Raw genomic sequence first — 15,623 nt, 5'->3', positions numbered from 1 at the left:
CCAGTTCTTTTAAAAAGATGACATTGATCCTTTCATAAAAGTGGAGAGGCCCCACCTCCACTACTGTTGGGTTCACTTTGTTAGACATCCTAAAAATATAAACTCAGTCTCAACCACAAAACAGTAAGCTTCCTTCTTTGAGTATTTTAATGATGCGAGTTAGGCAACGAACACAACTTTTATCCTTTAAAAGGCTTTCGGCAATGTCACAATCTTTCTTTTCATTGAAAAATTTGCTCATCTAGTAAATTCAGAATAATACAAGACACACAAAAGACAAAACTGCTTAGTAAATATTTTTACTCTGGAGTAATGACCACAATTTGGATGCTTCATAAATTATATTTTGTTCAGGGTATTCCTGAGTCTTGGTTACCTAGCAAAGTGCTATTACCAAAAAAACCCAAAAAACCCAAACCACCACATCTCCTTGTTTAGAGGAAGAAAAAAAAAGAAAGAATAGGTTACGAACAGCTGTCAGAAACATATTCCATACCAGAAACACAGTTTTTTGGCGCTAGAGCCTGAAAACCTAATAGCAAGAAAGCAAGGAAGACGGCACAATTTTACTTTAACCGCACTGTCATCTTTCAGTTGCTTATCCAAATTTCACTTGCAGATGTCAGGATGAAAAGGAACAGTCCAATAGCAGCAGCCTGAATGGGTGTTGCATTCACTTCAAAAGATCTGCATGCAGGAATAGTTTGCCAGTATCAATATAGTGCAAGCTGGCAGGACTGGAAAGTTACAAATTAAGTGTGCCTTCATCAGTGACCTACTATGAACAGACCCACTGAGCTGCTAAAATATTTTTAGTTCAACCAATTCCTGCCTTTTTTGGTTCCCCTTGCTCTTCCAGTTTATCCAGTTGTGCACTTTTCCACTCCCTTTTACTGCCATGTAGTTTTTCAAGTTTGGCTCTGATTACCCCTTGTTTCTGCTGCTGAAGTGTTCAGATTTACAGCATTAGCACAACTCAGCAGCATTACTGCTGCTCATATGATGCCTAAATGTTGTATGTAGTAAGCTGTCTTTCAACTGAAGAGATATTTATATTGAGGGAGACTTTAAAAAACAAACAAACAAAACCCCACACAACTTCATTCACAGTAAAGATGGATGTACTCACCAGCTGATACTCGCTCCGGCGGCTAAAGGCTTCCTTGATTCCCGAGTCCCTCCACAGCGCGCTCAGTGCGGGTACATACAACTGGAAGGTGGCAGGCTCGACGGGCATTCCAGCTTTGTTCTCAAAAGCCATCAGAAACATACCATGCTTCTCATTCTCAGTGTACTGCCAAGGGATCCCCAGTTTATCTCGTGCATCAACCAGAACCCTGCAGCCCTAAAGAATGATTTGGGTAAGAAAGTCAGTGTTAAAAAGATTAAAATGTAAAACAAAATAAGGACTCAGAGGTACTTGAAACTCATTTGTTGGCACTAGTCTGATGAGACTGAACTCAGCAGAGGCTCATATTTATTGAGCACCTTCACTAAAAATAACATAGAAAGAGCTGACTTGTGTAAGGAACCTAGCCACAATGTATTTCTGGTGGAAAAAAAATATTGGCACCAAAACAAAGACTTTAACAAACAAATTAAAATAAAGGTAAACATCAAATATGTAAGAAAAGTGTCAGGGAACTAACATACGACCCTACGCTCATAGCTGCGGTTTTAACGTAACCCCACGTCTGAAACTGTGCAAGATACATTTCTACATTTTAATTTGTGTTTGGATTTTAGATATCAGTAATGATATGCTAGCTTTCTCAAGCATTAGAAGACCAAAAAACCATTAAAAAACACTGTTGAAAGAACATACAGTATACTCTGGTGAAATTAAGTAAACAATTTGTGGGATCTGTCTGAGCATCCAGAATTGAGGAAAGTTGCTAACTTTCAGTGCAATATGCATCTGTCAATTAGTTAAGCCTTTAGGTAAAAAAAGTTCGCAACACCAAACTAAGATCCTAGAAGCATCTTGCTGTAAAGAATGATTTTTGACACGATCTACCTGGACTCCACAAACCACAGTTTATGAAAACAAAGCTATACAAGTTTGCAGGGTTGAAAATTTGCTATAAATAGCATCTTCTGTTGAAACATCTTCAGTTAAACAGTTACCTCCTATGCTGAACAGTTTCAGCTAGGCAGTAGTTATCTCTCAACAGTAAGCACCATCTTAATAATGGGTACATCTGTTAATGGCAGCTTAGCATCTCAAGCAGCACCTAATTCACAAGTGAAATCCACAGGTTGCATTGAACTACTTCTCTCACTTGTTGATCTTTTGCTTTTAACAGTTTATGAAAACAATTAAAAATAGAATTGAAGTTCTTTTCCACAGCTATTCACCTGAGCCTCAGGATCATGGGACTAATTTTGGGGGTATATTTTAAGCCATCAAACGTGCAAGTATGTTCCTAAAATGCAGTTTCCCCAAAACGCAAATATTTATGATTTGCCAATGATTATTACTTTCCTTCTGCAAGGATGCACAGAATATATTTCCATGATACCATGAAAAGACTAATATCAAACATCTACAAACTGAAGTGAATTAAACACCAGACAGAACTATTCAGTACTCTGTGCTTTTCTGGACTGACCAAAAGCCTGCCTTCACATCCAGTTACAGACTCTAGCCCTTTATCAGTACAAATCCGTAGGTCTCCTTTATTTGAATGGCGTCAACAAATACAAACATGAGGAAAAAAAAACCCAGCAACAACTTACAAGGTTATCCCTCTGAATTGCACATGTCTGCACTACATCTCATGACTTTACCATCCCGGGTGGAATTCAAAATCAGTGTCACCCCCCCGACTCCAGAGGGAACTTAAACATTAGGTTTTTCCAAAACAGCACAGTAACAGAGACTTGAAGGAACATTGCTATTTCTGGATATGTAAATGGTGAGGCTGCTTCTCGCTGGTGAGAAGCAGCATTTATTAAAAGAAAGGGTTAAGTGAACTGTCCTTCTGGGCCAGCCGAGTGTGCCACAGCCCTCCAGCCCACACACGCCAGCTCCGACCTCTCACCTGCTTCGGCTCCCGGCTCTAAAGCCATCTCCTCCCGTTCAACCTCTAGCTTTTCTGCCTTGCAGCCCTGCAGTTGATTTTAACTCTTAACCACCCTGCTGCCACTGTGTTCCCTTAAGAGCTTCTCAAACGAAAGATGTCAAGATCACATAATTCCCATTAAGATAAACTGGTGCTTGGACATCAAACTGTATTTCCCTATGCCGTCGCTCTGCCTTTTACTGTTTCCACTGGAGATACTAAGGATCTCTAGAGACTGTTGTTAAGGAAAGTTTCATCATTTGTTTGGAGAAAACCACAGAACAGGATTTCAATAAAGGGCGTAGCGCCGGCTTCAGTCCCAGAATAGTCACTTATCTGCTGGTTAGTGCTCCTTGGAAACCCAACTTAGACCCTACGCAAATGCATTAACTGCCATAACGTTAACCATGGGGAGCACAAAGCCATCAATGGCGTCTTTGGACTGTTTCAGATAAAGAAATGGTTGCCACTAAACCACATTCAGGGCCTGATCTGGGACAAAACAGAGGTATATCTAGACAACACACAGAAGGATAGTTTTAAACACCGAATGATCAAAAATTGGAAATGGGTTAGTAGTGTCCAATGTATATCCAAAGCAGAAACTCCCATCAAAATCAGAACACGCAGAAGAGACCAACTTTGAGATACGTAAGTAAGAGATAACGAGAAGAAGCTTTACATCAAAACCAGCATAACCAATGTTTCTTCTGGCCCAGCTCTTGGCAGTCAAAAATATTTGTGACTGAGCAAGATCCTGAGTAAAGCGAATCCAGACTTAACGTTTCTCCATCTTTGCACAACAGTTCTATAAATGCCTGAAGCAGATGTCAGAAGGACAAGAAGAAACAGAAATCACCAAATTCAGATGTCACGTATCACCAATCTCTCATTTCACAGTTACTGGTTATGTTGCTTTTCAGCTGCCACAATGGGAATTTGTTAATCCTTGCCCCATTCTGACTAGCAATTAATGGGCAGTACAAGCTGCCAGAGGAACGGAGCTCTTTTCTGGAAACATGTTCAAAACACTTGCAGATTTCTCCCATAGGAAACAAAGGGAAAATCTGTAACTTTTCATCTTACAAGGCCAAACACAGATAACTAGTACTTTTAAACTGGATGTAAAATTCAGCAACGGCCAGGTACCCCAAGGGTCATTTTTCCTCAAATTCCATATCATCTTGAAGTAAGTCCATACGGAAGTAGAGAATATGTTTACGAACACAAAGATTCAAGATTATATTCTGAAAGAGTGGGTATGAACATTTTCCACTTGCTTTTTACTGCTTCCCAATACTTCCAAAAGTGAATCAAGCCACAGCTCCAATCAGCCTCAAAAATAAAGGCAATAACTGAGGTGTTCAAGCTGTTCCTTCTGACTGTGGAAAAGCTTAGCACGAAGGAGGGAAAACGGGAGGGTTTAACTAAAAGCCACACTTTTGCTGAAGCAAAAGATCCATGCTTTTAAGACTCCTGCTTGGCATTCCCTTCTGAAGAAGCCAAAAATACACTAAATCAACTGACTTGAGTCTAAAAATAAGACTTACCAAATGCACAGAATTTATTACAGCTAGCATCCCAGGAAGCATAAGTTTATTAACACTAAAACACACCCTTCCTCACCTCCCCCCCCCCCCCAAAGTCTCCTGAAGAGTAACGGCTTCTATACACACAGCAGTTGAAGCGAAGGAAGCTCAGACACAACCATTGATAATTACCACCGCACTGCTGGGCTTTCGGTAATGGCCTACCAAATGACACCCTTTTAGGGAGACAAAGGTATTTAAGGGATTTAGAGAGTGAAAAATAACGACTGTCATGGGAGACAGTCAGACAGTAGGCAAAACTGCTTATAAGTTTGTATGTGCTGTTGATGCCTAGAAGTAAAGATTGCATTTAGAAGATTAATTTTAGTTAAAATTCCCAGCATTTCCCTTTATTGTAGAATAAATAGAATAATATATTCAATGATAAAATATATCAAACTAAATTTAGACTCTGACATCACAGGTACAAATAAAAGAAATATCAAGCCCTAGCGGACAGACAACCCTCCCTCCCACATTCTAACAGGGAAGGTAACGCTGGACCACTTCCATTAGTGCTCATTTCACTGTAAACATTCCCAACACTGTTATGCCATTTTTTTCCCTGATTTTCTACTTCTGAAGAAATTACTGATTCACTTCACGTTTTCATCCAGAAGACTGAATGCTGCCAATTACTATTTTCAAATTTAGAACACAGGAAAAAAATGAAGGAAGAATTTTTGATACGAAATAAATTTCTGACCAATTCAATTGACCTACATGTTTTGTGCTGCAGTCAAAACAGCGTGCAGAGTAAGCACAGGTGGAAAAATTTAAATTTGATAGATAAGGATATTGTCAAGTATTAGAAAATGGTAAAAGAGCAGCATTCTGGAAGATCAGCATCAGTTAGAGAAGAAAACAGGAGGTTCTCTGTTCTATTCTCTTCCTAATAGTTTTTAAACATATTCATGTCACCATATAAATCCCTGGCACGCAAATAACCTGAATGGAGATAGAGTACAACTAGAATAGGAGTAACAAAGGGTGACACACATGATCCAGCTAATGAAGTTATCTTCTATACAAACAGGCTTTAAATAGAGCAAGAACGTCACAGCTTGGAAAGACAACTAAGGAGCAACGTATCGAAGATCCACAGAAATTATAAATTGCATAGAGAAGCTGAAGAGAAAAAAAATATTCCTTTTATCTCCTCTCACTACACAAGTATTAGTAGAACGGCAACACAGTTGAGCAGACCGCTAAAAGGAGCTTTTTTCCCCTCCTCTACACACCCTACAATGAGACAAACTCATTTACATAGGATGTTGGCCAAAAGTATAAACAGCCTCAAAAAGCAATTAAGATAAATTCATGGAAGAAAGGTCCAAAAAGACTTATTAAATTACATTCCAGATATAACCTCTAGCTGAAGAAGTTTCCGAAACCAAAGGCTGCCAATAACCAGAAGAGTATACCAAAGGAAAGTATCACATTGCTGCGCTCCTACGCTTTCCCCATGTCACAGGAAAACGCTACATCCCTTGCCTGACGCAGCACAGCTGTTACACAGTAAGAGTACTTGCTGCTCACTAGCAGTATGAAGGTCTTATGGGCACGTGCACAAATTTTTATTTCTAGGACCCACTAAAATATGTTTCGTCTCCTCTGCTTTTGAGAATGTTCCAGCTTTGGAAAAAAGTCAAGTTTGTTTTGCATTTTTTAAATAATAATTCTAGTGGCAATGATTGTTTCATTTAAATGTCTGCATTTCAACAAAGTTGATTTTGTGTGAGTTAGAAAGGTGACCACTGTCTAATTTCACTTAGAGCCAGCAATGAGTGCCAATTCACGAAAAGCAGCGTTCGACTACAGTATTTAAAGAACAGTTTGGTAATAGAAAATCTTACCTCAATAGTTACTATTACACAAAACACAGCATTCATATTTTAGATCATTCACATACTCAACAGTTGAAGGTTTCATAATCCTAAAGATAATCCTAAAAATCCCACACCCTTTGCCAGACGGTTTAACTCAAAGGCTGGGTGAAAATAACACAGCTAAGCAGCAAATAGACAACAGAAACAGTAGGTTTGGGGGGACACGAGCATGCAAGTGAGCGTAGGTTCTTCCATGCACAAACTGACAATCAAGTAGGCAAAAGATTTGATTACTCTAGTAAAGCGTCTAGGGATAACTTGCAGAACTACCTAAATCAAGTAGAACAGTCTCCTACGCTGAACCTTCTCAAAATCATTTTAAGGAAAAACTACTTTGCATGCAATCAGAGACAGAATAGATGTTACATATGAAATGGTTTGCTGTTGCTATTAAACACATTGTTCAAACTCATACCAAAGCCCTAGTCGTCCGCCATCCATATCACTTATGCATGCAGTTACTACAAGAGAAAGCACTGAGAAAAAACTCATTGCTTAATAGTGGATCAGGGGACTCCAAATCAGAGCTAACAGGCAATACTGTCATTCACTGTGGCTGTAAAACACCACTAACACTGCACTCCACAGGGAGATTTAAATGCATTTCCTACTGCGTGTTATTCCTCAGTATTTTTGACAAGATATCAAAGTCTGCGGGGTGGGGGGGAGGCCATAATTCAGAGACCAACATAAATCAAGGGTGCTCCCACCTTGGGAAGACATTTCTAATACATCTAATACACATGCAGTGGAACAGTATTAAGTCGTGCAATTATATGACCATGAAGTTCCAGCTGGACTGGCAAGTCTCTCTGCACCAAAAGAAACTCCTACAGCTTCAAGATCACCGCTGCCAATACAAGAGGGGAAGCAGAGTCACACAGCCATAGACGGATGGGACTGGCCCCTTCAGCAGCAATGCTTACTGGCAAATAAACATGATAAAATGTAACCTATGTGTATTTTTAGAATATGTCTCTTAACATTCTAAAAAAGGCATTTTAAAATACAAGTTTTACAGATGAAGTTATTAGAGTTTGTAAATAAAATAGTATGCACTCCTTCAAATTTAACCTGGAACCCTGGGAAGGTGGTGATCACTACTAATAAAGTTAACAGGAAGACAATTACATTTTTACTGTCATAAAAGCATTAAGAGTGTCTTTACTTGATCCACCTGCTTCAAATGTTATAATCAGGTAGCAGCAAAGAACACAGCGCCATTAAGGATGAGGCCTCACACTACAGAGCGGTCAGTCTAACAGCTAGGTACCACCAAAAGCGGCATCGTTCCTGGTTCCACCCTCTCCCGTTAGACGGTTTTGTCATTTGTCTGAGCCCATGTGTCAATCCAGTGACCACATGGCCACCAAAAACCTAGTCACTTAGGGAAAAACGAGTTTCCTACACCTATATTGGTTCTCTGTAAAGTGAGACAGTCACAAGGATAAGGGTGGGATCAGTCGCAGTTGGCCAACAAAAAGGCTCAACAGGTGTGCATATATTTTCACCATTCACATATTCCACTACCACCCAGATGAGAGCAGAGTAAACAGTAAAGATGACTTACCTTCCAGCCCAACATACAAACAAAAAACGTGAACAAAGGAAAAGTGTAATTTACTTAGTCCACAGGAACACAAACATTAAGAAACATTTGGTTTAGCCACTGAATCTCTGAATTGGTAGCAGCAGAGATGTCTGCTAGTCTGGGAACTCTGAAAAGAGTCCTTGTCTTTGGCTAAATCCAGCAAGATGATGATAAACGCAGGAGAAGAAAAATAATCTCACTGCAAGCTTTACTCGTAGCAAGGCACAAGGTAGGGAGACAACCAAACTTGCAGGAGATGACTGGTGCAGTCCTTAAAGACAGTCCCAAGTGAATGATTTCAGAACTACATTAGTAGGTTTTCCACTTCCTAGAATTATTCCACTAATGTCTAGCTCAATTATTTTGTGCTCTCAGCAACGCTGAAGCAGCATTTGCAGTTCCCATATATTCATCAGGTTTTGAATGATGATGCCACGTTGCTCTCCTAGTAGACTGTCCCAGCACCAAGCAGACATGCTTAGAAAGCATCTTCCTTTCATCCATAACAGAGGGGTCTTCAGTTCTAGAAGATAAGTTCTTCACTCCCAAGTTGAAAAAACAAACATGCAAGTGAAGGAAACTCATTTGGAAAATCCATAGCATATTACTCCTTCCCCCAGCTTTTCTTCTTTTTCTAATTTGTATTGATCCTACTTTTTAAAAATAATAAAACATTTACCTTTGCTGCAAAGTTTTCTTGTAAGCATTCCTAGCCACACAATTAGAAGATTTCCTTGCCAATACTGCTCCCAAATTAATTATAAATAAATATATATATAAAAAATATATATGTATATTCAATTGGTTGAATATACAGCAACCTCCCAAATTTAGTCACTCCAGTGACTAAAGTTTTGTCTGGAAAACATCAAAGTATGTCTACAGTCTCCAGGGACTAACTCATGTTCTGCAGGACTAGCGACTACATCACAAGAGCACTGCAAGCTCTATTTCGGAAAAAGAATGAATATTTATCACTCACTATTGACCATTACTCCTCTTCCACTGTCCACCATGATGAAGATAGATTGCTCTCTTCTAGCCCAAATCAAGAGACTGCCAAATGTGCACAGACTACCACAGCTGACAATTTAGATTTAAGACACGCAATATACCAAATGGAAATTACTAAGTTCCATTGATTACATGAACCTGGAAGAGAAAAGATCAACAAGATTCAAAGCTTTTTTGTTTATAAATGATTTTGTGAACAATAGTTTTCGTATTAAAAAAAGCACAGAGTGAAGATAACCAGATTTAAATACTAGTTCTCTCACAGAGCCTTTGTACTTAAACATTAAATTTAATAGGAAAAAGCTCCTAATTAGCTGCAGTTCCTTGTCATTCCTTTTAAAAGCAGCTGTCACAGTGGAAAAGGGTGATATTGTCCTGTGACAAACTACTCGAGTATAGCCATATGCCAGCGATGTAGTAACAAATTGACTGTCATTATCATCAGCTCCTAATGGGTTACTGAATTCATCTGCATGCAAACCCAAGGAAATGTGGAGTCAATTTAAACAGTAGCTAAAATTCACATCATGGAAAGACACATTCCCTCTACATTTTAAAGCTATTAGAAGAAACGTGTTTGCATTATAAAGGATTGCCTAAGTAATGTGGTCATTTAAGTGTAGCTTGCAACCCAATACAGTGATGCTCTTTTCCAACTGCTGAGTCTCTCTTCTCCAGATCGAAGCTCACAGGTTGCAAGTGAGTTTTTTTTCCCCCCTCCCCTCCAATTACACAAGGTACATCTATGTTGCAGTCAGACAGAGTAAACGCGATACACATTCAAGGTATACAGACTACCAGCAGCACCGAAATGGCAGCAGTCCAGGTTTCAGTATTGGGTACAGAAGTCCAAAGTTCTTCTTAAAAGGGACTTCAGCACAGGCTAGTCATACCCCAGCCATCAAGAGAAATGCTTTCAGGTATGCCCAGGTGTATTGCAATTACACTCAACCATCCTATTGATATATCCTCAGGGAGTTTGCATGTTCAAAGATCTTAAGGTTTTTGAATGTGTGGTTTTGTTTCTGTTTTTTTTAAATTCAGAGCCCACAAATGAAGCTACACACAAACTGCATAGTCCTTTCCTCTTTAATTCCAGGCTTTTCAATCCTGCAGTCAGTCACCATGATTCAGGCCACAGACAACAAGAAAACACAGACGTATTGAAACCTTGAGCTGGACTTATTAATTTCAACACGGACACTAACACTACCAAAAAAACCTCAACAGATTATTCTCCAGGCTTTTCAAAGCTGATTTTGTCCTCCTCTCTTCAGATTGAGATCTCTCAAACATGCTGGTGCAGGTACCACTCTGATGCTCGTAGATTGCTTTGTTTTCCTATGCAGCTGAACCAGGTTTTTTTTTTTTTTTTTCCCCTTTCCCCCCCTCCAAGCAGCATGATATTCTCATACTTCAAACAAGCAAAACCATTTAGAAAAGGAACATCAGAGTTGTGATTCATCAAGTCCCTAAGCTCTTGAACCGTTATCAAAGGAAGCAAGTACAGCAGCAGCCCCTCCCCATCGGTTTTGGATGGTATCAAAAGACTACTCCTTCAGTTACTGTTAGGAGGTATCAACATGCTTATGTAATAATATTAGCCATTTCTTAGATTTAAAACTTTAGGTACAAAAGAGTTTTCCCTGTTTCTCCGTATAACCGAGAGCCATCATCAAATCGGACCGCAGCAGCTAGCCCTGTCCTATCTGCTTTCCATTTCCAGGTGGGTGTGCTAAAGCCATGAAGCCTGTGTACTCATACCAGAGCATTAACACTACTGCTTTTCACTTCAACCATCAAAAGTTCCAAAAAGTTACTTTGAAACTTAGCCTTGATTAAGAAGCAAAACCCTAGTTAACCGATCACTATTTACCTTAAACCAAAGCAAAACTAACGTATTTGAAGACTGCTCCACAAATGCCAGAAAAAGCTAGCAAGGCCCTGAACCATCACCTGTACTAAACGGAAAAGTAAATTTCTGGATCACAGATTTACTTAGTTTCAGCATTTTGTTTTTAACCAGGGTTTCCCAAAGTGGGAGATGAGAAATTGAGAGAAAAGGGCAAGGAAAGAATTCAACATTAATAAGATATCAGAAAAGTATGAAGCCGTAAACTCAAGAGAAAGCAAAAGCTGACACTAAGATCGATTCATACATAGCATCATTATTTCCAAAAAGGTTTCAGGTTCTCTTCTCTGAACCAGTTTATTTGGCTTCCATAAGCTGTATAGCCTGCCCACATACTATTGCAACAAGCACTTTAGAAATACCAAGTACTACTGAGAGAATAGTAATCCTCTCCCATTCAGAGAGAAATTTAGTCATGGTTGGAAAACGAAAATTGACCATTTAATCCCAGAGATTTACACTGCATTTCTAACTCAGATCTCAGTGTTGCAGAGGCTTAACAAAACCATTATTTGACAATGCTGAGAACTATATGGAAAAAGGGGCTAAGGCTGCTGGTGGCTGTACTTCATAAGATCAAGTAGACTTATATGCTATTGTATATGACCATTTTTATTTGATGTTGGTCAAATACTGTAGTATAAGAGTTCATCTTCTTCCCTTTCTTGTAAGTTAAATATATGGTTAAATACATGGAACAGTGTTCTCTGTTCCATTTAACATTAATGGGTGGTTACTTCAGCCTGAACTTTCTGCCAAAATGAAAACAACCTATATTCCAAATATATTATAGAAAGAAAGGCCAGACTCAATTGTCAATTTATGTTGTCAAAGAAGCAAAATTAATGGTCTTCTACAGAAAAAATTTTAACACTAGGAAAGTGTTATGCCATATGACTACCGTAAACTAAATGCACTAGCAACATCAGTGTTTTTCAGGACCTTATTTGATTTCTCCCTGATGATAGGGCAGAATTCTGAGGTGTTGTTACATTTCTTTCAGATGGGCAAAAGGCAAACAACATGTTCTGCCTTCTCCCCACACTCCAGTCTTAGACCTCCTTCTCACCAGAAAACTCATTCCGTTTCCTTTGTTTGCTCTCCCCTTCTGCATACTCCTTCCATAGCGACCAACCCTAAGCCACTCCCCAAAACCTATGGGTAAAGAGTAAATTGCGTGCTTATGGGCAAGTGTCCATCCCCATCATCCGAGATCAATAAAAAAAACGGAAAAGCCTGGCAGATGCTGTCCACATACCTAGAAGGAGAGCCTAACATAACAGCTCCCAAATATTGATCTGCAAGGCCATGACTCCCTTTAAAAATAGCCAATCAAATGTAAGTTTGATGACTAGGATGCTTGAAAAGGGTGTTCAGCTGACCACAGTCCGAGAAATGTTGTAATTAGTGGTCTCGAAACCAGAACTCCAGGCTGCTATCTTGAAGACCTGAATTCTAGTCTAAGCTCTGCGAATTTGCCTAAAGTCATCCAGCAGACAAGTGCTTCAAGTGCATACCTCGGTCCGCCCTGCTACAAGGTGGTAAGGCAGATACTCGCTTTCCTTTCCAAAGCGCACTAAATTCTACTGCTGAAAGCTCTATACCTTCTGCATATGTAAACTATTATATTTTACCACAGCAAAATTACTTATACAACTCACATCAAGAAGTCTCGCCAAGTTTTTCTGTTGTCACAAATCACTTCCTTAAAGTCCTCTGCTACGACCTTAAATCTGTAGTGGTACCAAATGCATAATGGCAGTACCAAAATACACATTAAGACTTCTAAGATAAGACTCCTTATTTCTAGGTGTTTAGATAAAGCCTGTAATAGTCTTCTTGCTGAAGAATCTCTTTAATGAGAGAGAAGCTTCTGAGCTTCAACATTCTTGCAGTTAATGGGCACCTAATACACTACGTTTTCAACTTTTTTCCTGCTTCAGAGGACTTCAGGTCCACCCCTTACGGAACCTGCAGCCACCACCCCTTTCCTTTCACTCATTTTAGTGGTATTATTTCATCTTTTGCAGTGTTCCTGAAAATGGACTAAACATGGAAAAAAAAAAAACTAGTCTATCTTCCTATTCCCTTTTAACAGAAGGGAAAGGTTTTGATGGAATGATGGATGTCTCAAAAAACAAGAATTATTTTTGTGTGCACTTATTAAGCGCATAAAGCTTCTATTCAAAACAAATCTGAAAATTCGGAAATAACTCATTATCCTTGACTTGCACACTTTCCTTTCATTTTCTGTTAAACCTCACATGGTCTCACAAAACCATGTCTGTATACGAGTAGATACAGTCCTACAGAAAAATATAGATGGGGAAAAAACTGCCTGTAGTAGCTCTTTCAGAGAGAGATTACGAAGATGCATAAAGAGCTCATTAAAAATGTCTCTCTCCATCTTCAGGGATTTTCTGAAATACGATCACTTCTAACTGCACTGGGCATCAAAACGTGCTGCCCAGCAAGAAACTGTATTTGTTAAGGCTGATTCTCCTCAACTGCCTGTAGACTGAGGCTCTATCAGCAGCCTTTCTATTCTCTAGTCACTAAAGAAATACAACACAGCCAGTACCACAGTGCTTGCACAAGTGCTGAGCAAAACTTTTCCTCAAAGGTACCCGAGTAAAGTTCTTTCCGCCTCAAAGCTTCATAACATCCCACGCTACACAACCCTAACAATCTCGGCTCCTTTATTTGTAAAGGTTTACCAAGTAATAGCTATTTGCTGCTACAATACATACATAGGGGGAACCTCCTTCTCGTCCCATCTCGAGGTACCCAGACTCAGGGCACTTTGCAGAGGCATGGAAACTCCTTCTAATGTTGAAGTTTCTCCAGCCTTGAGTTAGAGGATGCTCTCATACTGTTTTTTCCAGAGCGCAGGCCACACCTATATCCTCTTTCCTCCGGGCTTCCACAAAGCTTTTCTCAATCCCTCTCGCAGGGAAGTTTCCTTTCGACCTCTTCCTCCAGCCCTTCTCACGGACAACCCAGACACGCTCCGGGGCTTGGTGCCCCCCTCCCCCGCCCCCTCCAAGACCGCGGGGGGTGGAAAGAAGCCGCCCGTCTCCCCCTCCCCCCCCTCCCCGCGGCACCTGCGCCTCCGCCGCCCCCTCCCCAACGCCAGGGCGCGGCCCAGCGACCCCGCGGAGCCGCAGCCCGGCCGCGCTCCCGGCCCGCCCAGGCGGCCGCGGCTCCCGAAGCGGTGCGAGGTGCCTGTCAGCGGCCTCGGCTGCGGCCCGGCCCTCACCTTGAGGATGTTCTCGTAGATGGTGGCTCGAAACTCCAGCAGCGCCTTCTGGTCGAACTCGCGGCCGTGGATGATCCGCATCTGCTTGAGGAAAGTGGACTTGCCGCTCTCGCCGGCGCCCAGCAGCAGGATCTTGACGAGGCGCCGCACGGCCCGCCTCTCCCGGGCCAGCATCGCGTCGATCTCCCGGCTCCGCCGCCGCGCCTCCCGCTCCGCGTCGCGGCTCCGCTCCTTGCCCTCCCGCCGCGGCTGGTCCCCGCCGCGGCCGGCGGCCTCGGCCGGCAGCAGGCAGCGGCTCAGGGTGCGCACCACGCCGGACATGGCGGCCGCGGCACGGCAGGAGCGCTCACAACGCCGCCGAGACCCCAGCCAGCTCCGCCAGCATCGGGCGGAGGCCACCGAGACGCTGGGACCCGGGCGGAGGAGGAGGAGGAGCAGCCGCGGCCGGGGGCTAAGGGCCGGGCCCGCCCATTCCCCTCTCCCCGCTCGGCGGAGCGGGGCGGGGTGCGGCCGCGCAGGCCGGCCGGCCGGGGGAGGGGCGGCGGCGGGGGGATAGGGGGGCGCGGCCCGCAGGCCCGGCCCGCCGCCCACGCTCCTCTCCTCTCGGCGGGGCGAAGGGGCGCCGAGCTGCCCCCGAGCCGGGCTCAGCCGGCGGCCGCCTCCGGTCCGGCCGAGGCGCGGCGGGGACGGCGCAGCCCCCGTCCCCTCAGTCAGGGCGCGCCGCCGCCTGCTGAGGGAGGTGCCCTCCCCGGCTCCCCCCCTCCTCTCCGCGGGCTCCGCGCTCCATTGGGCGAAGGAGGTGTCGGTCAACGAACTCCCGCTCCCAATTGGACAAGCCGCAGTGGGGGGCGGGAGCAAGCAGGAGACAGGGCTTAAGGCAAGGCAAGGCCTGGGGGACAGCGTGAAGGCGGGGAAAGGGGGGGGGGGAGCTGCCGGGAGGAGGCGGGGAAAACTGCGGGAGCGCCAATCAGAGGAGAGCGGGCCGGGCCCCGGGCGGGGTGAGCCGGCAGGAGGCGGAGGGCGAGCTCGCCTGTGAGGGGCGGGGCGTGACGTCAGGCCGCGTGCCGGGGCCGTTGGCGGCCGTTGGGCGCTGCCGGCGCCGCGTTTGTCCCCAAGCCCTGGCGGGGGCTCGGTGACGCGGAGCGGCAGCTGCGTGCGCGTAACGGACGTTTTTCACTTCCCGAGCAAATCATGTTAACGGGGAGGGGGGAGGGATACGTGATAACAACGTACTGGTGAAGATCAAAGTAACAGGAGTGTTGTTCAGACCTCAGCGTTTCAGAGGTCAAGGTGCATTAATAGTA

At 43.0% G+C, this 15,623-nt stretch overlaps 1 protein-coding gene across 1 annotated transcript in view; it reads right to left on the bottom strand.

Moving 5' to 3' along the window:
- GNA12 (G protein subunit alpha 12) overlaps nt 1–14,857 on the bottom strand; it is a 41,623-nt gene extending 26,766 nt beyond the window's left edge. The window contains exons 1-2 of the mRNA XM_068908462.1: nt 14,320–14,857; nt 1,130–1,345 (exon numbers count right to left, since the gene is read on the bottom strand). Coding sequence (XP_068764563.1) covers nt 1,130–1,345; nt 14,320–14,640 — 537 coding nt within the window. The 5' untranslated portion in view covers nt 14,641–14,857. The remainder of the gene's footprint in view (nt 1–1,129; nt 1,346–14,319) is intronic.
- Between the last annotated feature and the right edge of the window lie 766 nt (nt 14,858–15,623).

Source organism: Struthio camelus, chromosome 15 (assembly GCF_040807025.1).
Source record: "Struthio camelus isolate bStrCam1 chromosome 15, bStrCam1.hap1, whole genome shotgun sequence".
In the NCBI taxonomy this organism is placed as follows: Eukaryota; Metazoa; Chordata; class Aves; order Struthioniformes; family Struthionidae; genus Struthio; species Struthio camelus.
This window is presented reverse-complemented; position numbering and strand designations above follow the sequence as displayed.